The sequence below is a fragment of the Corvus moneduloides genome, chromosome 11 (genome assembly GCF_009650955.1).
Source record: "Corvus moneduloides isolate bCorMon1 chromosome 11, bCorMon1.pri, whole genome shotgun sequence".
NCBI lineage: Eukaryota > Metazoa > Chordata > Aves > Passeriformes > Corvidae > Corvus > Corvus moneduloides.
In genome coordinates this window covers 9305433-9327765 of record NC_045486.1, presented here as the reverse complement: position 1 = coordinate 9327765, position 22333 = coordinate 9305433, and the positions used below count along the sequence as shown (strand labels likewise).

At 43.6% G+C, this 22333-nt stretch overlaps 1 protein-coding gene across 8 annotated transcripts in view; it reads right to left on the bottom strand.

The window, feature by feature from the left end:
* Positions 1–7854: 7854 nt before the first annotated feature.
* The window catches only part of FHIT (fragile histidine triad diadenosine triphosphatase), a 622475-nt gene continuing 607996 nt past the window's right edge, over positions 7855–22333 (bottom strand). For all 8 annotated transcript variants that reach the window (XM_032120697.1, XM_032120698.1, XM_032120699.1 and 5 more), the window contains 2 exons: positions 15654–15757; positions 7855–8176 (listed from right to left, as the gene is read on the bottom strand). In XM_032120697.1, the coding sequence (XP_031976588.1) occupies positions 15656–15757 (102 nt within the window). In that variant the 3' untranslated portion in view covers positions 7855–8176; positions 15654–15655. The remainder of the gene's footprint in view (positions 8177–15653; positions 15758–22333) is intronic.

Genomic DNA, 22333 nt, shown 5'->3' with positions numbered 1-22333 from the left:
TTTCCTCGTGCCCTGCTCCATCCCTGTGCCTGGAGGCTTCTGCAGCTGCATGTTGGATGCTGTCAGATGCAAAAAGCTGTGACATAATCAAGCAATGCTGGTGGTAACACGCCTGGCTCAGCACCCCCTTGTTCGCAGCTGCCAGGGAAACCTGTCACAACCACGCTCTGGTTTTCTTGCTATACTTCTCCCTGCTGTCACCCATCTCTCTGCATGCCTGATTTCTGACTAATGTAAATACACACCCCCTTCTTTAGCATAATTGAATACTAATTCCTTAATAGGTGTTATTTTCCACCGTATCTCCATTTCCCTGCTATCCATCTTAAGGGTACCAACAATTGCTATCACTGTTTGACTGCTGTGTGTATATAATTAGAACAGTTGGCTCAGGTAATTTTTTTGCTTCCTTCAGTTCCTCCCTCTGCTTTCTTCTAGTCTGCCTTTTGGGGTTTTTCTTCATTTCTGGCTTTTTGGAGGAAGTCTTCAAAGCAGGGTGTGTGGCTTTTAACTCTTCCACCTACTGAATTGGAGGCCACCAGCTGCTAAACCCTCTAAAATCTCTGAGTTTGTTAAACTCTCCTGAGCAGCTGACCTCTCATTCTCCATTTCTTATCCCCAAGGCTCTAAGTGGAACTTTGTAAATGATGTTTCTGCAAGTGAATTGCCTGGTTGAGGAAATTGGCTAGCTGTTTTTATTCCCCCATGGTTGCCAAGAATCCAGCACTGCTGGTATTCAGCTCATCCCCAGCGTACCCAGGGTGAGCTGGCCAGGACCTGGACCTAGCCAGCCCGTCACCTCCAAGCCATCCTTGCTCCAGCAACAGAGGAAGGAGAACACCCAGTGGCTGAGGGATTCATGTGGAGACACAAAGCAAATCCACACTGGAGATCTGGGAAATTCCTGCTCTCCTCTCTCCCCATGTCAGAATTTGTCTTGAAAGATTTCCTTTCACAGGGAAGTACCTGTTTAATTACAGCTATTGCAAAGACAGTTAATAGCTGATGAACACAGCAGTACATTTTAATTGAATATATTGAGCACGCTGAACAAAAAGCACAGTTCTTGACCTTCCTCATGAGTGAAATGTTAGAACAAGCTTCTCTAAATTCTGAGCCCATGGAGAGCATGGAGGGGACCACCCATAGCTGTTAATGGAGCCACCCATGTAAATCCCTTTATGACAGCTCAACAATGGGCTTCTGAACGTGCAATTAGCTTCATTTCATACAGTTATGGTTCATGTTAGAGAGGAAAAAAGTAGGAGGGATTCTCTGACTAAAGCAGAATGCTCCAGGTTGTTGTCTCTGGCCACTCCAGCCTCAGCCATCCCATGCTAACACTTTCGTTAATCCCTGAAAGACTGGGTGGTTTAATGCTGGTGGGTACAGTTTGTCATTGCAATGGGACAGATCTGTGAACTAACCACCCTCTCCTGCCCTCCAGGATCAGGACAAGATAAAGCCAGATTTTTTCAGGATGCAAGGAACGGTTGCCCCAGTACCCACCTGGGTGCAGGAGCTGCAGCGATATGGGACCCACACCCCTCCCTGTCCCCTCACCCCAGCCAGTTCTGTCTTTATTGATTTCTAAGCTTGTGATTAAAGTTCGCTCATGCTGTACCTTCCTGAATTGGCACTTGGGTCCTTACTCCAGCAAAAACTCTCATTGATCCATTCTGGAGCACAGGCTGAGTAAGCCCTCGGGGACCAGCTGTATATTTGCAGCATGGTGCTCTTCAGACACATGACAATTTCAGCACAATTTTGTAACATTAAAACAGCATTACCAGTGTGTCTTTAACTGGCCATAAATAGAAACCTTCACTTGTCTATAGTGGTTTGATATTCCAAGCTAGGCAAGAACATTTAGTCCTGGCTTGCAAGCCATTTTATCACCAAAAAGAAATTTTGTAGGTTAGGTAAGTCAAGAACTTATTCTTTCAAAACTTCAGCTTGTGTCTGTGAGCTGCAGTGAAACTGCATCTAATATTCAAGTGCCGGAAAAAAAGGAAAGGCTCCTTTTAAAGCTCATTAGTGATGGCAAAAAGATACAAAAAGACCAACACCATTTTACACTTGTAAAAATACCCCTAGTAGATTCATATTTTTTAATCTTCAGTACAAAAGCTCCATAACTACAGGAAGGCATTAGTTTCCAATGACTAGCTAACCTTTTTTTCTATAGCCTCTGGCATTAAAACTCTCAGTGAAAAGACACTTTAGAGCTAGTTCGGGCAGTTCATTTTCTGTCAATCAGCTCTTAGGCTGGAAGTATGAAGGCAGCATCATGACAAGATTTCTATTTTAATATCTTTACTCTTGATAAGATAATCCTAGAGGAACGGTGGTGATCAAATATTTACAGGCAGTGCTCACTGACACAGTCTATTGTAAAATTAAATACATAAAATTATGTGGGGATAATGTTAATGTTGTGATAGAAGGACAAAAGGCAGCATGCTTGAAATGAAGGTTGACTCTGCTTAATATATCCTCTGAGTCAGGGACTGCTGCTGCCAGCACGGGGAACAGAAGAGCTGCTTTCATTTCACATTTTGTGACCTTTCTCTGCTTTTCAGTAGCTTGTTTGCTATTTAAACACATTTGCTTACTTAATGATCTTGATTTTTAAGTATGTATTTGTGTGTGTGTGCTGGTGTCTCTCTGAGATGTACTGCATGGCTAATGAGGCCTGGGACAGAGCAGGATTTTGCACCAAGCCACCCCCTTGGGTGCCCAGGTTTGGTGCTAGCCCTGGTTTGGGCTGTGCTGAAAGGGGCTGTGCAGAGCAGAGGGCACAGCTGGGGCACATGGGGGGTCTTTGCCCACTTGCTACGTCAGTCAGAGTGAGCAGTTACCTCTGGGGAGCTCTTCCATGCACGCTACAGAAATGTATGTGCCCCAGGACAGGTGGAAGTGCCCAAATTCTTGGTGTTACTGATCATGAGATGCACTCAGGGAAACCTTTGCAAATACATTTTTGTCTTCCCCTTCTCTCTCTGCATTCCTGGTGGGACATGAGGTGACTGGGAGGCCCTGTCCCTGCCTCGGCTGTCCCAGAGGAGCACTGGCAGCACCGCAACACACCAAGGCCCCTCTACCAGCGCTCTTTAAAGACGCTCCAGTGATGCTCAGCCAAAGCACGGGGAAAATGAAGTGTTGATTTAGGCTGAAAAGCCAGTGCTAGCTAATATGGGAAATTATTCCAGCAATCATCACTCTTTTCCTGTCACTATGGTGACAAAAGAAATGACAAAAGCCTGAGCAGAAAGATATGGTGACACAAGTAGAGAGGGACAGAGCAAATGCTTAGCAGCTGCGGCCAGGTTGAGGCAGATCCAAGAGGGGACGGGCAGTACAGGAAACCTGTGCTGGAGCCACTGGTTGCTGATGGCTGCAGTTGTGTCCCACACAAGGGTTTGCAATGTGACAGAAGTACTAAACCCACGTTGCACCAAGTGCCACAGTCAATGCAGCTACCACAGACCTAAAACATAGAATAACCTCAGTCGTACAAGGCTTTTATGCCACAGCTTTAATCCTAACACACTAACCATTGATTTTTGCACCACCTTCTTCTGCAAGACTTGTTTTCCCCCTGGCCTAAGGGGGTCTGCAGCCAGTCTGGCCTCCTCCCCACAGTGTCAGCAGCTGAACATAATTAGAGGACACATTGAGGAACTCTGCTCTTCCCAGCCAAAGCAATGATCACCTGGGACTTGGAAACAGGTGTCCAAAATGAATGGGAAAGCACAGGGGGACATGCCTGGAGGCAGCCCAGGACCGGGAGGAGCAGCTGAAGTGACTGGCTGCTCAGCCCCTTGTCTCCACAGCACTGCTGGTCAGGTTTCCCTGAGGCTCTTCCAGCACACCCCATCTCACCATGCACAGGTTGCTGACCTGCTCAAGAAGAGAAATCTGTCTTGAGAATATCTTCTCAAGAAACTCCAAAGAAGAAACTGGGCAGTTGCAGCAAAATGTGGAGGTCCAAGGACAACTTGCTCACGAGTCTCATGTGGAGAAGGTGCCAGTGTGTTGGTGCCCATCCTGCAGTGACACTCCTAGCCCTGGGGGCCAGGAGGAGTCACCAGCAGATCGAACAGCATCCACTGCCACTTTAAGCTGAATTTTTATTTTCTTGGAGTCATCTTCTAAAGGAGGAAAAAGGGTGAGGTGCAGTGGGGGAGCAGAAGAGGGTTCTGGAGAGAGCAGTGGGGAAAATCTTCATCCTGAAATGCCGAGCCAAACACACCCTCTGCCCCACCTCATCTTCTTTTTTTTTCAGGAGGGAAAACTGTATTTTCCAGCCAGCTCTACTCATGAGTGATTGTGCAGAGCTCTGCTAATGGGCTCTGCCAAGCTGTGGTCACCCTACGGAGCTATTGGCAGGAGAGGTGGCAAGTTGGAGAGGACTACAAGGGAACTCTGCATGATATTTTTTGATGAGCTGATTATTCAGAAATTTCACAAGAGCTGAAATATATCACTCTGTTCTGAAACTCACAGCCCTGCCAACACACGACAGCTTACATGAACAGCAGCATTTTCTCCTTCACAGTGTTGCTGGCCTGCACGTCAGGAACCAGATGCGGGAATCGGACAAGGCTTTTCAGTAGCCATCGACCACAGTGACAGTGAGAGGTGGGGAGTGGATAGGACACAGAAAGCTGACATAGAAATTATTTTGGTACTTTCATGGCTGTCACTATGTGTGTATTTGGGCTTGAAAGTTTTTCATTAGCTCTGTGGGTACTGGGGCATTAAGATTTTGATTGATTTACAGCTGGGTATGAGATCACCCCAGATCCCACATGGATTCAGGTATTTTTATTTCAGGAGTGCTCAGTCCCTGGCCACATTTCAGGGTACTGTCACATGCCAGGAGCTGACCTTGACTCTCCCCATTGCAGCCAGGACCCGCTGTCTTGGCATCGGCCTGAGTCTGCAGCCAAGTCAGGCTCGCAGAGAGACCAACAGAACATTTTCCATTCTCTCCAACATTAATTAAAAACAAACCACTGGGTTATTTGAGCACAGAATCAAAAGAGAGCTGGATACCTGGTGGCTGGTTGAATGTGTGCTGGGGGAGGTTAGAAGCAGCATAGATTTCTGAATTAACACACAAAGTCTTCAAGGAGCTGACACGGCCCACCCCCAGCCCGTTGATCTGTCAGCACACAACCATTTTCAGCTGCCTGGGGTGGCAGCAGCTGTCCCATGGAGAACCTGGAGCTGGTACATCTGCATCTGGAGCAAGAACAATGCTGAATTGCTAAAAGACAAGTAACAAACATCCTCATGCACTCATAGCCTTTGCTGAAAGTATTTGAGCTGCCTGGCATGGCAGGAAGTGGATGCACGGGCTGATGTGTCCCCATCAGATGTGTGCTCCCAATAACCCATCTGTTTTCCTGTGTGTGTCCTGAGACACCTCTTCTGCAATTCCTGTTCCAGGACAGTCAGGGAACAGAGGACATGTGGAGCAACATTCTGCTCCTGACCTGCTTCTACCAGTCAGTGAGCACTGTGGCTGAGCCACTGCTGGTTTACTCATGGAAATAGAGGCAAAGCCTTGCAGCCTTCAGAGGAACTGCTGCTTCAGGAAAAACTCTTAGAAATTGAAAAAATCTGGGAAATTTTCGTGTGTGTAAGGACAGGGAACGAGGCTCTGAACTCTGTCCTGTTTTGAAGCCACCCCTTTGGGACCACTCATCCTGTGCCATGTCCATCTGAGCCACTGCAAAGGTGATTTTTCCCTTGTTTCCTGCTTTGGATGAGGGAACTCAGCACTGCAGCATTCCCCAGCCCAAAGACAAGCCCCAGGCACTATCCCCATAAAGGTGAGAGATGAAGGTTGAAAAGGACAAAGATGGTTACAAAGGCCATCAATGCCTTTAGCACAGCATCTCCTCACATTTCCAGCAACTGCATCTCTGCATACAGCTTCCTGCCTGTTGAAAATTAAGTCTGTAAGAAACATATAAATGATCCATACACCATCTCCAAGGCCCATGTCTTAAAAAAAAGGCAAGGGTTTACTCCACATACTGCTGCAGGATGTCATGTACTTCACGATCTGCCTTTTCTAATCTCTCCTTATCTCTCACTCCAATCCTTTCTCATGTTCCTCATCTATTGCAAATTCCCTTTTTAAGCTGGAGCGAAGCACATAAATATTTTCATGCTGCATAAATAGGTTGGTTTGTGCATAATGTCACAGGAGGCTTTTTTTAAAAACAGGACCTTTAGTGCTGTGATAACGGCCTCCTCATTTACACAAATGAAATCTTCCATGGAGCTCAGCACTCATCTGCTCTGCAGCCCCCATGCAAAATGCTTGGCGCGGCGCCTGCTCAGGCTACAGAATTAATACAGAATATTCCATACTAAATAGGAAGCCATTTAGCACCAGGTTTGAAAATACCTTGCAAATGTAACTGATACTGAGGTTTTTCTTTTAGTGTTCCCCAGCAGCACAACTATTGTCTTCCTTCTACGTGAAATCACAGCTACTTGAAATGCTTAAGTGCAAAAGGACAACCACTTGTGTTGGCCCATTTGCCAGCATCTTTGACCGTTCTGTCTGCTCACCTTAGCTTCTCTGTCACTTCTTGCTCCCTGACCTTCATTTCCTGTTTATTCAGCCCTTGCTCAGGGTCTAAAAAGTGCAGACACCATCAAAATGGACTTTTCATTTACTCTGCACGGAAAAAGAAATAGTGTTACAACCTGTACAGTTTTTAAAAGGGCTAATGGAAGATATTGGGGGCCACACTGGGTCATGGTAAGTCTTTGAATCAAAGTGGTTTTCAGGAGCAATATTTAAATAGCACCACAGTAAAAACTGGAAACAAACATCAGTCATTTTGTTCTAGTATTTCTATTTATATTTGACAAGCATAAAGACTTCAAGCCAATGGACTGAATGGCTCTGCAGTACAGAGCAGAGAGAGAGACTCGGGGAAAATTAAGAGAATTCATCCACTGTGCATTTTCATACTTCTCAGGTAGGGTTGTAACACTCCAGGACAGACTATCATGGAACAGTTTAATTTGTTCTGAACATGATCACATTGTGCTGCCAAGCAGGCAAAGCTCTACTAGGCTCTGGTTTGGACCTGAGCCTGACCTCCTCAAGCCCTCAGGTAGACTCTGCACCCTATGGCCTCCCTCAGCATGGCTCTTATTGAAAGACTTGGGAGCATTTTGTTTTTCATCCTGAATTTGGGGGACACAGAAAGCTTTGGTTGCTTGCTTCCCTGCAGTTCCAGAGAAGGATTATGGGTGCTCTTTTCATGCAAATCTTGCTGTCTCATGTCTTCTCTCTTCCATCTGTTGTTTGACTTCTTTTCCTGTATTACGTGTTAGCAATCAACAACTAACCCATGGTGGGTTTCTTCCTGTGTGGGGCTCTGAACACAGCATTTCTTGCCGAGAGATTGTTCCACGTGGGTGGCTCCCACGTGCTGTTTGTTGCTGGAAGCAGCCATTCATGCCAGTCTAACCCTAATGTGATTACTATCCCATGAGCAACTTCACATATTAATTGTTTTACTGAAGTGTTTTTTATCACTTAAAGCTCCAGAAGCCTTGTCATAATGTATTAAAAGAACAGAGAAAAGAAAGATCTCAGGAAGCTTAATATTTCTTGTTATAAACTCATCTGAAGAAAAAAACAGCTCTCCAAGTTTATCTTGGCTAGTCTGTAACAAAGCCTTGTTTTGTAGGAATTGCCATACTGCTAAAATATCTAATTGTTCTATGATAAAATAGCCTACATACAATAACAATAACTGAATCAAAGAGCACAACATGGAGTAAACACTTTTATAAAGTACCTGAACACAGTAGTTACCTGATTTTCCTGGAATTTTATTTCTATTTAGGCCAAGGGACAATTTAAAAAGATTCGTTCCCAAGTACACAATTCAGAAAAATATGAGTTACAATTCAGAGCAATATTTTAAACCAGTGCTGTTTAGTTGTCTTAGCTGGAATTCAACCTTGACGATATCCAAAGGTCCAATAAAATTTTTCATAGAAGAATCCCGTATTTGTAGAACATAATAAAATTATTGAGCTGCAGCTCCAGGGCCAGTGAGAACTGGGGAATGAGGTCGTTCTTTCTGGGGACTTTCTGATGTCATGGGATGTGTTCCAAATACTTTGTTACCTGAGAAATATCAAACATAACAGATCATTACATATAATAGCAGCTTAGATCTTTGTTAGTAAGACAAAATGTGAGGCTGTTTATTACTAACAACTTAGGTGCTCATTAGTGTGTTCTGACAGGAGTCACTGACAGCAATAGGCAAAAGGAGGTATTCAGTGTTAAACCCCCACACAGCACATTGCAGCTCCTATTACAGCCTTTGCAACAGAGAAAGGAGAAAAGCCTTGCATGCAACTATTTAAAAATTATTTACCAGAGCAAGAAAGAGATTTGTTTGATTTATTATCTGCTTTTTCAATAAACCGCACTTCCAAATAATACTAATGCCTGCCTTTCATATCGGGCTTTTCATTCCTAACAAAGCGACCTTGGATGGAGGTCAGGATCATTTTACAAAAAACAAACATGAAGTGAGGCCACCTCTCTGATGCCCCTGAGTAAGACAGCACAGTCCCCAGCTCTGTTGACCGCTCCTCATAGGAACAAAGTATTAGAAAGAGCATCTTGTGTCATCAAATCCAGCTTCTTACTCTTCAAACCTATTTTGCTATAATAACCTCATACAAGACTCTTTGGGGCTCATGATCTCTTATATAAGCTCCTACAAATAATCTTTCAAGACTATCATCTCTTGTATATCCTCATCCATTCTGACCCTGTGGTGGGACTCTGCCTAATGCCAAGGAATGACACACTGGTGATTTGGGACCATCACCCTGAAAATGCCCCCAGCCTCCCACGCTGGAGAATGAATGGGGCATTTCTTGCCATGTCTGCTCCAATTTTATGCATCTCTTGGTGGTCCATCCTAGTAAAAGACCTGTAATAGGTGCCATGACAGATGTAGAAGGTGTTCCTGAAGCAGAGAAATAGAAATGCTGAGAGCCTGACAGCTGTGGAAGCTGTGTGTGAAATCCATGCACAAACTCACGGCACAGTTGCTACTGCAGTGGTAGCTGAAGGCTCGCAGCAGCCCCAGGTACTGACACAAATGGGGCAGTTGAGTTTATCCCTGCAATACCTCTGCTTTGTGTAGAGACTGATATCCTGGCAAACAACAGAGACTCAAGTACGCTCAGTCCAACACATTTCCAACATCCATCAGCCTCATCCTTTCTCAAATAACTACTTACTGGAGGAGTCATTAATGCCTTTCCACCTACACAGCCTAGATACTGACATTCACACAAAGGCAGTGTTCAAGCTTTGAGGTCATGTTCGAGTTGCTGGTTTGAATGTCTCTCTGGGCAGTTCTATTATGCAGCAGCTACAGCAACAGGATACCATGATACAAACCTTTGCTAATAATTGAGCATGAAATGGGCTTTTGGCTTGGTATCTTCAGTTTTGTACCTTTACTTCAGAACATGTTTAGAGCTGGCTTCAATACTGGGAAAATTATTTCAGCTTATTAAACACAAAGCTGTTACCCAAGTGTTAGACGAGGGCACGGGCCCCGAACTCACTCCCCAGGGCTGCACACGAGGCTCGGATCTTGCTGCTGTTGTGGCTGCAATTCCCCAGCCACCCACTTCTTTGTTTGATTGTCTTTTCTCACTGAAACATATGTTTCCCATTCCCACGGCATTTTGAGCAACAGTTTCCATTGTAAGCCCCTTCTGACTGACAGTTTGATGGCAGCCTGTGAATCACTTGGCACGTGTTTCGTGAATCTGCTTCAAGGAGGGCCTGGCTCCTCAGTAAGAGCATCCTCTGGCAGCTTTGGGGGCAAGAGATTAGCACCATTTTAGCACAGGTTTGGGTGTAAAAATACTGATATATCATCCTTACTTGAAGCTCAGCGTTGTCCTGCACCCCAGCTCTTTTACCCCAGGTCCTGGGACAAATGTCCATCACTTATGCTTGGCTTTCCCCATTTTCTTCTTATACAATGTGACACACAAAGCCAACGATGAATCAAGAACTGATCACACTGACAATATTTGGTTTTGACAGGCAGCCCAGGTAGGCATTCAGGCTGCTGGATGAGCAGGTTAAGAGAACATTTGGCTGGCAGCTTTCTTCACCAACAGTAACACATTTGCTGCTTTGCCTTTATGCTGTGCAATCGTGTTCGTGTCTCTGGCCCTGATGTTTCTACTGTAGCTATAATTACAGGATCCAAGCAGTGCTGTATGGAATTCATGTACTGGACAGCTGAATTAAATGGCCACCTATAGGGAAATGAAAGTCCAGAGAATGAGGTGTATAACTTTCAGGGCAGTACTACTGCCAGCCTCAAAAGAGAGCCCTGGAATGGGTGTGAGGGCAACATTATTCCCTCCCACAAGAGGATGACATTCATTTATAACTCTAGTTAGCTCTCCTGCAGCTCTGTTTTCATAAGAAATAATCATATGCTTCAACCAGAAAAATAATCAACCTCGACACTGAGGCCGCTGTGCATTAGCACACCACATTTATTTGGGGAAGCCTTCTGCCCTGAGCTTTCTAGTCTGGGTGTCACTGCCGTACACAGTCACTGCACCACTTCTGGCTGTTTACACCTTCTCTTGAAGAGGTAATGTAATTCCTGTGTATAAACCTTCTCCCTTCTGCAGAGTTGGAGGGTCTGGATATTTTACACTTAAAAAATATCAGCAAGGGCCAGATTATGTTTGTTGGATTTGTGTTGATAATTAACTTTCCTTTCATCCCATTGAAATGACAAAAACATTACTTTATATGTACTTACTGCTGAAAAAAGAGAATTTTGGGTGGAAAAGCACAGACCCTATGATCTGATCCATCTTCTCTTAGCTATTTCCAACTACTTAAAGCATAATGTCACACTGAAATGCACACTTGGAGTGCTGCATTCTCTTCTGACAGATTGTTATGATGTTTTTCAAGGTGACCTTCATAAAACATGGGTTTCTTTAAGCTTATACTTCATTCTCAGGTCATAATAGTTTCACACAGACAAGCAAGCTGCCAGCTCCTGCTTTCTAATTAATGCTTCTTGGAGGCTTCTGAGTGGAGGATGTAATTAATAGCACTTAAGTCTGGAGTGCAGAGAAATCTATAGCAGATTACTGGGATGTGTATTTACTTCACGATTACACACAAACAGCTCCTAGACCATGTCCTCTGGGAATTGCCCAGGCCCTGGCACCACCTTCACTCTAACTCCAGTGTAAGCACTCAAAAGGTTGCCCTGCTTATGCAGTGAGGCTCTGAAACTACTGAGGGTCTCTGCTTGCTGCATGCCTTGTCCCTGCTCCCATGTCCCTTACCACAGCATGCTGTGTTTTTCACAAGTGCCCAGGAATTCTGCTTTGCCAACAGGCAGCGCCTAGTGCAGAAAATACCTCTGACCATGCCTGTGTTGTCACTGTGGTGCCCACCCAGGGGACAACCTGCTCTGTGGCCCACAGTGCAGGTACAGCATCTTCTGGGGCAGACTGTGTCCTCACTGCGTCCTGGATGCACTCTGTGGATCGCAGGCATAGCCATTATTTTGTGGGTTTATGCAGTTTAAAGTACCAGAAATAATAGGAGGGTTTTTCTTACAGAAAAACAAGCAAAGATGGGTGTTGCAAGTCATTTTTTCATACTTGCCTAAATTTAAGGAAAGTGATGGGATTTCTCTGGTGTTCACGCTCATGCATGCAGCATGGATTGTCACGCTCCAGAGGTGCTGGAGCAAAATCAGATGCAATTCAAATTGCCAGTTTAAATTCCCCCTAGCCAGCTGCTGCTATCAGTGGTAATTTCCCTGCTGAAGTCAACAGAACAGCATTTTTCCACACATGCCGAGATCTTGGTGCAGAACAGGCAGCTCTGAGGCAGGATGAGTGCTCTCAAAGAATGAGTGGGGAAAAAAAGAACAAAATTTATACTCTCCAGAAAAGCTGGAACAACTATATTATCCAGAAACATTGCCAGACTGGGGACAAGGGGGAGAACTGACATCAGAAGTCTTGCAAGACTGTGCAGGACACATTATTTGGAGGGATTTTTACAAGAATTTGGCATGTTGCAGGACACGAAATATTCAGGTGGTTAAGCAATTAAAAGCTGTCGAATATTTGTAACTCCAAGCACTTGGCAACAGAATATCACTGTCAACTTCTTTATGCAAAGGTACATTTTGACATGGTACTTAAGACTGACTACTTTTCTAATGGCATAAAAGTATTACTTCAGCAATAGGAAAACATCTACTGAAACTTGTGCAGCCTGGTTCTTCCTTCAGAAATAACAACACAGAGCGAAACTGCCTTTGAAGAGAAACATTTTTCACATACTATCTGAAGGTTAGTAAGTCTTTTAATCTTTAGCTTTTTTGCTGGCATGTGCAATTTAAAATGCACAAAACAGACTATCAAAACACTCAGCTATACATAGATAGAAAATTCAAAAGGCACATCTGAAAATAGGCTTGGAAATTAGGGTGCTGCATCAAATCCTGCTCTTTGAGTAAGGACTTTTTCCCTGTGGATCCACCTCAAGAAACAACCAAGTTATCAAACACAACCATAGGACAGCCAACACGGAATGAGAAACAGCTCCCAAAGAGATTCTAAAGAGGTAAACTCTTGGTGCTGCTAAGGAAGAGAGTGATTAAGTGGGGAAATTCTGTATTAAATATCCTCCCCCCAGAAAGCTTTTCTTTCCTTTTCTTTCTCTCTTCTGGAGTCATGTGGCGTTCTCCAGAACTTCAGCTCTGCAGACACAGTTCTGTGAGCAGAGCCTGCACTTGCTGGGGTTGTTCAAGAAGTGACAGGTCCTTCTAATGAGGTGGGATACACTGGCATGGAGAAACCCGGGGGAAGACCAGAAACACATGCAAAACACAAATTCACTCACTGATTTCAGTTTCATACACTCCAGGCAATTGCACACACAAAAGATTTAAAGATAATAATTTTCTCAAGGGTAGAAACTTAGCAAGGCTAAATGGGTTAATTTCTTTAAGCAAGTGGGTGGATATCTTGGGTCATCTGGGGACTGACGTAGATGCAATTAACTGTAGTCAGTCAGCCAGCCAAGAGGGATCAGCAGCAGCAAATGAAGTAGGGAGAGAACCAAGAGCTTCTTGCCTTATTCAAGTATTTCTTAGGGGAAAGAAAAGTTACTTGCAAGTCCTTCTTGATCAGATAGTCTCTAAATACAGGTAAAAGGTGCTACTGTACCTAGTCCAGTCATATAGGAGTTGTGGCAGGTGGTGAAGGACTTGTGATAAATGGAAGGGTAGCTGGAAAAGCCCTAAAACACAGCTTGGTCTGCCCAGGCTAATCTAGCTAATCTGGGCTTCTTTGAACAAAACAGTGAAGTAGAAAAATAATGCATGAGGCCTTTGAAATTTCTACTTATTGGCTGCAGAACACCCACATTCAGCTCTTTCTGACTTTCCCTGTGCTGCATGAAAAAACCTCAAGTCAAGTGTCATTCAGGTAAACATACAAATGGCAAAATAAATCATTTGTAGGTGAAATTCAAAAATAGCTTCAAAGAAGGATGCATATAACCTTGTTAACTTGACAAAAGTTTTCAATCTTCATCACTTTAGAAGCAAGGTTAAGAGAGAAGGTAAAGGCTGAGAAATACAGAAGGTGCAGAGAACCTTTGTCTCAGGTTCGGAGCCTTAAACCTCAGAAGCAAAATAATGTCAGGGAGAAGAGATTGACAGTGATGCCCAGTGTTGGGAATCAAGGGTTGGAAGGACTGCCTGTACTAGGCACTCTCATGATAATGATGCCAGGAAGATTTAATTTACCAGTTTGTTCTAGGAAAGGTAATGACCTTAATATCATGGGAAATGTATCAAGAGGTCATCCATGCAGACACATGCTGATTCATTTTCATAATAAATGGAAATAGATGTCCAGCCACATGAATTTGATTGCAGGAATGAATTTATATATCCAGCTTTGTGTTTAGTATCAGAAGAGATAAAGAACATTTTATTGATATGTGGGGATTTAATTCCAACCCATTTGAGAATCTCTAGAAAAAAACACATTTCCAATTAATTTCTGACCAGACCAAAAAAAAAAAATCCCTCCCAAACCTACCAAATCAATAAAGGGAAACAATATCACACTGGAATAGGGATGTGTCATTTTCCCCTAAGTACTGCTCATTTGTTGCTGTGCCATAGATGAAGCACCACACAATGCCTCTGTTAGAGAAGGGTGCTTACACGTGCACTACCAAGAATATGCTCTTCCTGGCTAAGTAATTCATTTTTGAGCAGCTTATTTCTGAGAAGGTTAAAAGTGGGTGTCTAAATGCAACTCCAGCAGCCACTGCAGAAATGTGACTGTGTAGCCCAAACCCTGCTGCTCCAAACCCTGGAGATCCCAGCTGCTGGGGAGAAATTTTCTTCACAGATGGGAATTACATGTGTTACATGGCTTTTTCTATACCCATCCACAGAACGGTTGGCATAGCTACTTTGGCTGGAGAAGACAAGAGCATGGTCATGATGCAAGAAAAAATGGAAGAGGCAGTCTGATGAACTCCAAATGGAGTCATCCAAAATGCCATCCAAATGGCAGAATGGCACAGGAGATGAGAGCTGCCACGTAAGTGTGCCACGCATACAATGCACAGTTTAGTTCAAGATTTCTCAAGCTGGGCTGCAAGCAGTGAGTCACACAGAGAGAGGAGGGTTATTTATGGGATTTTGGTTATCAGAGGAAAAACATGAAACAGACAGAAATGACAGAGAAGTGAGAGTGCTGGATGATGGCAAACAGCATATGGGGAGCAGGGGAGAGGGAGCTTTTGGCATCCTTGCTGCAGCATTACATCCCAGCCTAACTCACATTGATCTCCGGGGGCCAGTTCATTTCTGCTGGAAGAATCTGGCTCCTGGGACTCCAGGTACAGAATGAAAAACGCTCAATTTCTAGAGACCAATGTTAGTGTTTGCCAAGTGTTTTTTGTTTTCTATTCTTCCCTGCAAATAATTTTTTTTCCTTTTAGGGCCAGTGGAAAATTTAGCAGAACAGGCAGTTTTCCATCAGGCTTAGTTTTGGAAGTTGAACTGATCGGATCATTTAATACTTGACAGGTGAAGTTAGTATTTGCTTATCCGCTCTATAGTCTGAATTCTGATGCAATTTTGTATGTATAGGTGCATATGCATATGTGGCTGTACACAGACACACCAATTTTAGCTCTTTGTAGAGGTACCAGGGCTATTTTCTGTCCTGAAAACAGAGGGAGGATATGCTAGGTTAAAGTCTCCTCTTAAGTAAGTGCTGATGGTTCTCATTTCCAGATACACTACTATTTTTGCTGTCTGGAAAAAAAATGCAGGATGGTGCTGATTTGTTCAAGAAGGAGCATGTTATTTCAGCTGCTGTTGGAGTGCTGTGTCCTTTTGGAAACAACACAAACCTAAGAGCTTTGGTTTCTTTTGTTCCATTCTAGGTATTTTCCCTGTTGTCCTCAAGAAGCCTCTGGAGGCTTGAGCAGAGTTTTGGGTGTTGCAGGAGTAAGTCAACATTCAAACCATTACCTCTAATTTTCCTGGAAATACTTCTTCAGAATTTCTGCTTCAGCTGCCATTTCTTCTTCTGTCCTCCACTTGTCAGGGGAATCCTCTTTGTCATGTCGTTGCAACTTTTTTGAGGGAGAAAGAAGAAAAAAAAAAGTCTGTTGATTTTTTTTTTCCAGTTTTAGTATCAATTTTAGGGCAATCAATCTAACTGGTCCATGTGTCTTCAGGATGGATGGAGCTGGTGATGAAGAGAGGAAGCGTGAAGGTTGCTGGCCTAGAGTGGTGACAGGGGTTAACTGGCTCTGCTGCATTTACAAGGACAACACCAGGTGTCAGGGTGAGTGACAGGCAGTGACAGGCTCAGCTTTGTGGGCTGATGGTCAGACACCTTGTGAGTCTTTGATGCAAAGCTGGAATGTAAAACAATAGGATAACACTCAGTTACTTTGAAGCACCCACCACACCAGTGGAGTGAGCTGGACATCTCGTCAGAATTTCCTGTAAATTTTTCTCTCTGTCTTTTCCTCTGCCCATGAGGCCAAGCTTTCCTATCAAAGACCTATTGTGATAACAAGGCCCTGTTGCAACTGTTTCCCACAAGCAGTTTATATTAATACTTTTTTTCATTCCCTCTCTGCATGCAAGTTATTAATCCTTCCCTCCCATTGTTGAAAGCAAGACACATCCCTGGTCTAGAAACAAAACCTGTTGTTTTAAGCATAATTATATTTCATTGATTTCTTGGAAAAGTATAAGAAACATATAATTTTTGTGTCCAACTTGCACACTATGACCACAAAAATTCACTCTATCCCATACGCAGTAACTATTACATGATATTGTCCCAGACATGATAATTTCTTCCTTTGCCACTCAAGAATAAGGGAGAAGCTGATGGCTTTGCTGCTTTCCTGAAGAGGGGAGTTCCATATCATGGTAAATACTGGCACTTCAGTGACTATTTGTGCACACATCCATTCAAAGAACGCCTGACATTTGTCAAGTGAAGGCAGCATTTACACCATACAGCAGAAACATTTACTTAATGGATTAAGTATTGAGATTCCAGTGGTTCTCTAGGTTTAGAGCACAGATTGCATTAACAGCAGCAGCACTTCTAAGGAACTTCATAATATCAACTTTTTGATGTCGCTGTTGTCCCCAGGGACGGCAATAATCACCACACGGAATTCCAGGATAAAGTGGGATTATTTAATTAATTATCACCTCGTTTATATAACTTGGTGCGCAATAGAGAAATTACATTATTGGCTGCTTGACCGTACACCTCCCAGAGTGATTGGCTGAATGCTACGACGCCTATTTCAAAATATTTTCTTCAGTAAACCAAAACAAGACCGCGCAGGTGCAAGATAGAGAGTTAGTTTACAAAACCATCTTTCACTGTTTCTCAGCTGAAGCATGAGAAAGGAAAACTTCACAAAATGCTTCAGCAGCTGGAAAATTCCTCTGCTCCTGCTTTTTAGCATCCACATTTTGTTAATGTCATGAAATGAAGTTGAAAACTAATGAATTTACACCTTTTATTCCAGGACAAATTTTAGTATGGAAGATGAAGTGGTGAAAAAACAAAAATGAAGCCATCATGAACCCGCCAAGCAAACTGCATTACTGTATATGGCATGTTTAGCAATAAACTAGGATTGCTAGCATACCTCCAACTCACAAATACTTTTATTTGTACTATGTTTCTCCTACTCTGAATTTTGCTGCCAGCTATAGTCCTATGTAGTTTTACACTCTGCAGCACAGATTTCTCCCTGCTCAGCAGATGAAGCTGTATTAGAAAGCCATTTCCTTTCATGCCAATACAATGCAGTAGCTGTAGGCAAATTAAAGTGTATTACTGTTCAACTCATAGAAGACTAATCTTCATTGTTATGTTAGCACTAAGTGTGTTATAAATCCATCTTGTAATAATGCCACAGAATTAGAGAGAAAGATTTAAAAGCCAGGGACAGGTACAGGCTATACACTACCAGCACATGCCCTGTGTTCACGTGTCTGCTCTCACCCTCTGCACACACCCACAGGGTGTGTATACCACAGCTGACCTGGCAATGAGTTGTTGGAAAGAATATTCATCATCTGTACTTTCTATGGACTGGGAATGCTCACACTTCACAAGAGGATGCACCAGGACAAGGCAAGTGGTGGTAAATCTGAGGTGTGAGCTGTTCTCTGAAAAACAGCAGTGTCTTGCTCATTCAACCTAACACTGGGGGTAGGTACAGCAGGCAAAAGCTGGAGGGCAAGGGAGAGCTGCCCGAGTTCCTCCAGGTCTCCTTGTTTAACCCACAAGAATTGCTTTTAGTGATGTGGTTTGGCTGCTGTTCTCCCTTGCTATCTTGTTTCTGCACAATCCAGGAGAGAGCTGGCTCCATCCGTGGACACTGGTAAAGTGGGGGTGTGACTTGTAGGTTGTGATTATTTTCCTGTTCAAAGAAACTGAAGTGAGTAGTAATAAGGAGGGTTAACCTGCAATGGCTGCTGTTGTTGTCTAAATTAAAACTGTGCAGTTACAGACCATAGTGACTTCTCAAAGCTGGCAAAGGCAAGGGTTTCTTCTGCTACATAACAGCTAACCTTTAAAAATAATCAATCTTTGACTTGAGGTTAAAACAGATGTATGGGGAGCAGCAATGAATCTTGAAACTTGCCTGGAAGAGCCCAGCAGCCCTGGCTGCCGGTGCACAGCCCCGAGACACACAGCAGCCCCAGCCAGAGCTCAGCACAGGCATCTCAAGCCTCTCTCAATGACAAGGTGCCTACACATTTTGTGGGCACACTGAGAATGTCAAACAACAGCCTGAGGTGTTAAATCACTGCTGCAGCCAACATATTCATTGTTCAACTGACTTATAGATGAGTATTATTTCAGTATAATATTGCTACATCTACCCCCAAACAGGATCCCAGGACTACTGTGCGCTCAGAGCTCTTACTGTGCCAGTCATTTCTGAGGTGCAATCGGCAATTATCACCCCAGTGCCACTCAGTTTCTGATAACTACCAAACTAACACTGGAGATCTTGGGAAAACCACCTCTGGTGGCTGCCTACCCTTCTCTGACACCACCATCCTGCAGCTCTACTACAAGCCAAACCACAGAGCCAGCCACTTTGATGCAGAACAGTTAAATTATGGATAACCTTGCAAGATGAGGAGTCCAGAGGAGGCCAAGAAGCACCTTCTCTATGAACACAGGCTGAGAAAATTTGGGCTGTTCAGCCTGGAGAACAGAAGGTTGCATGGAGACCTCACAGCACCTTTCAGTATCCGAAGGAGGCCCACAGGCTAGGGAGAGTGACTCTTCATTAGGAATTGTAGTGATAGGAAAAGGAGTAATGGGTACAAATTGAAATAGGGGAAATTTAGGTTGGATATTAGGAAGAACATTTTTACTGTGAGGGTGTTGAGATGCTGGCACAGGTTGCCCAGGGAAGTTGTGGATGCCCCAACCCTGGCAGTGTTCAGACACATTGGATAAGGCCTTGAGCAACCCGGTCTAGTGGGAGGTGTCCCTGGCCATGGCAGAAGTGGTTTGGGACTAGGTGATCTTTAAGGTCCATTCCAACCCCACAACATTCCATGGTGTTCTGGATGCTAAAAATATTGCAGGTTCAAGATCAACAGCACTAACGAACAGATGACAAAATAAAGCTTGCCAATACCAACTCTAGCTCAGGGATTGCACATACTACGAATCCATGGAAGCTGAAAAGCACAATGCAGGTCCACCTGTGCACCTCCCTAGTTCTTCAAATCTCCTGGATCTGCCAGGGATCTCTAATGGTGACAAGCTAATGTGATCATGGATGGGTTTGGTCTCACCTGGTTATTTAATGTGTTCTTATGTAAAGTACTTTTCAACCGGGTTCAGTTCTCCCTGTGAGTGCCTCTGTAAGCTAAAGCTACTTTATGTAATTTTTTTGTTTGTTTGTTTTAATAAAGAGAGGTTAAGAAAGTCTCCTTAGTATTTTGGCTAAGTTGTAAAGCTACTTCCAGGAGAGAAGAACATAGATATTTCAGTTATAAATTGTACTGATTCAGAATTCAGGTGGGAAACAAACATAACTGTTGATACTTGTTTCTTAGGGGCTTCTGTGCCTCGGAGTGCGTTCATATTCACATGCATATCCAAGTCCCAGCTGTGAATCTGCAAACATCTGACTTGCTATTGAAAGTTTGGATTAAACTGAGGAAGCAAAGCTCTCTTGCACCTCAAGAACACTCCAAGGTTCTGCTCAAACTAAAGAGAAAAAGAGTGCCTCTATTTGTCAGATACCCATCCATAAAAAGTAGTGACTTATCCATCTTTCCTACCTGTCAGACAGTAAAAGCTGGATAAGTTGAGCTGACATCCTTACTCAGATATATCCAAACACAGACTAGCTTGAAGTTTGTGATACTTTCTGTACAACAATTCTACTTCTGCAAACTAGTGCACGCCAAGGCAAGGCAAGTCTATAAAACCTTTTCTGTAGGGCTCCAAACTAGTTACTGTTTCAAAGCAACTGGTACTTGGCCTGTTTTCTTAAGAGAAAGGTGAGGCAAAAGCATTGCACCAGGTGGACAAAATGTTTTACTGCAAAACTCAGAAAGGCCCGACTTCTCTGTAGCCAAACCTGTTTGTAGACACTCACTAAAGGAGTGTCTCTGAATCCTGAGCATCAACAGGATGGTGGGCAACCCCCTCAGCATAGCTTGGATAACCCCAAAAGGAGGGAACAGGATGAGAGACCATGAACAGCTCTTTTAGACAATCTCTATTATGCTAAATTCTTCTTTTAATATTCTGAACAAGCACCGAGACACACATTAGTCAATTCTCTAATTGCAGTTGCCCAGCAAATTACACACTGTATCTGCTCCACATTCTTCAAGCACTAAGACTCTTGTTTGTAACTGTGAACATCTTCTTGCCTTGCAGTACAAATAAATGCACTATTTCTAAGATATGCCCTTCTTCAAGCAGATCATTACTGATGTCTGACTTCTTGGGCTTCCTGATAAATTATCCTCTTCTTTCACCTCAAGCAGAAAATGCTCTTCCACTGATAATCTATGACTGTCAGTCTTGATTATATGTAAACAGTGGAGCTCTTTGAATATTTCTGCTTGTGAAAAGTGTTCATTTTCTCACTCATGTCTCCCAGTGTGAGATGCTGGCAGACCTGACAGCTGTGCTTTATGTTATTTTATTAAAGTTGCTAGTGCTGCAGAATGGTCTATGTTTTTATCAGCGCAATTCTTAAGGGAAACACAATATTGTTTTATAGCACATTCACATTGGGCGACCTCTCCTTCTTGCCCTTTGTGAAGGAGCCCAGAATTCTCAACACAGCAGACTATAGGGGACCTGGGTCTATGACTGGCTGTTGCTTGAAGTGATATGTATATTATGTTTTTTTCTACTTATGCCATAACACCACCAGAAAAGCAACCTGTGGAAATATACTGCACTAGCCAAAACTATTGGGAAAAAGCTTTTATGGTAGCTAGAACTATTCTCACTCTCCATGAATATTTATAGTTGATAGTTAAGAGTTTATAACCTCCAATGCATTTAACTAAAAGAAAAATTATAGTGATGGAGAGTAATTACACAAAACTGCAGCAACATAACAAAACTCAGCTGCTTCAGCAATTATAAAATATAGTATTATCAAAACCAGCAGCTAACAAAAAAAAAGAATGAATTTTTGCCAGTGGCTTGATTCAGAGATTAGGCATTACCCAGCTGCGGTTCATTATTACCAATACACCTTGAGATACCCAGGCATCTTTTCTGTACTTAACTCCTACACTGTGGTGAAATATTCAGAGTGATATCTCAACATCAGATTAACATATAAACCATGAGGAGGCTGAAAATCTAATTTCTTCTCACCAGTAGAAACCCTTTTCCAGAGGCTGGAGACAAACTTGATCCCAGGGCTGCTACACGTTGCTTCCCCCAGCTCCCTTACGGCAGCAGAGCTGTGTGACCAACACACTCCAGAGCACACTCCTGCTCCTGTTCTTGCACTGCAGCTGTGGTGGAGCATCCCACCCCATGGGAGACAAACTCCAGGGCTGAGCTGGCTCCGGGTCCTCAGCCCTTTGGTGATATACTGGTCCTGGTGATGACTTCCAGCCACCTAAGCCTCCTCTGGTACTGCTTTTACAACTTAACTCCTGAATTGCTTCCTTTGCCCTGTTCCCCCTGGTCTTGACCTCCTTGCTCTTTTTCCCCAGTGCTTTCTTTCCTTTTACTTCACTTTGTATTTCACTTATAACCTAATAAGAATTCATTTCCACCCTACCCCACAATGTGATTAAATGCAGCATTTACTGCTATTATCTGTACCTCCTGCTATGCTCCAGCCTTTCCTCACTCTCTGCTGTCTTGCTGAAAGGAGTGTGAGCTTTTTGGTAGGTGCCCTCCTCTGCCAGTCTGAGCCTCCATCTCATTTCCTTCAGTTGCAGCTCAAGTCCTGACTTGACTTGCAATGTAAAATGAAAGAATAATGGATGAAACACAGTGATTTCATGAAGCAGCTTCTCAGGGATGCTGGAATCACATGGCCTTACACATCCTGTTCTATCTGCCTGGGGGAAATCATTGCAGCAGCTCCCAGCTCTGGGCTTGTCTTCCAGCTGAGCATCACCCCTGTTCTGCTCAGGGCCCAGGA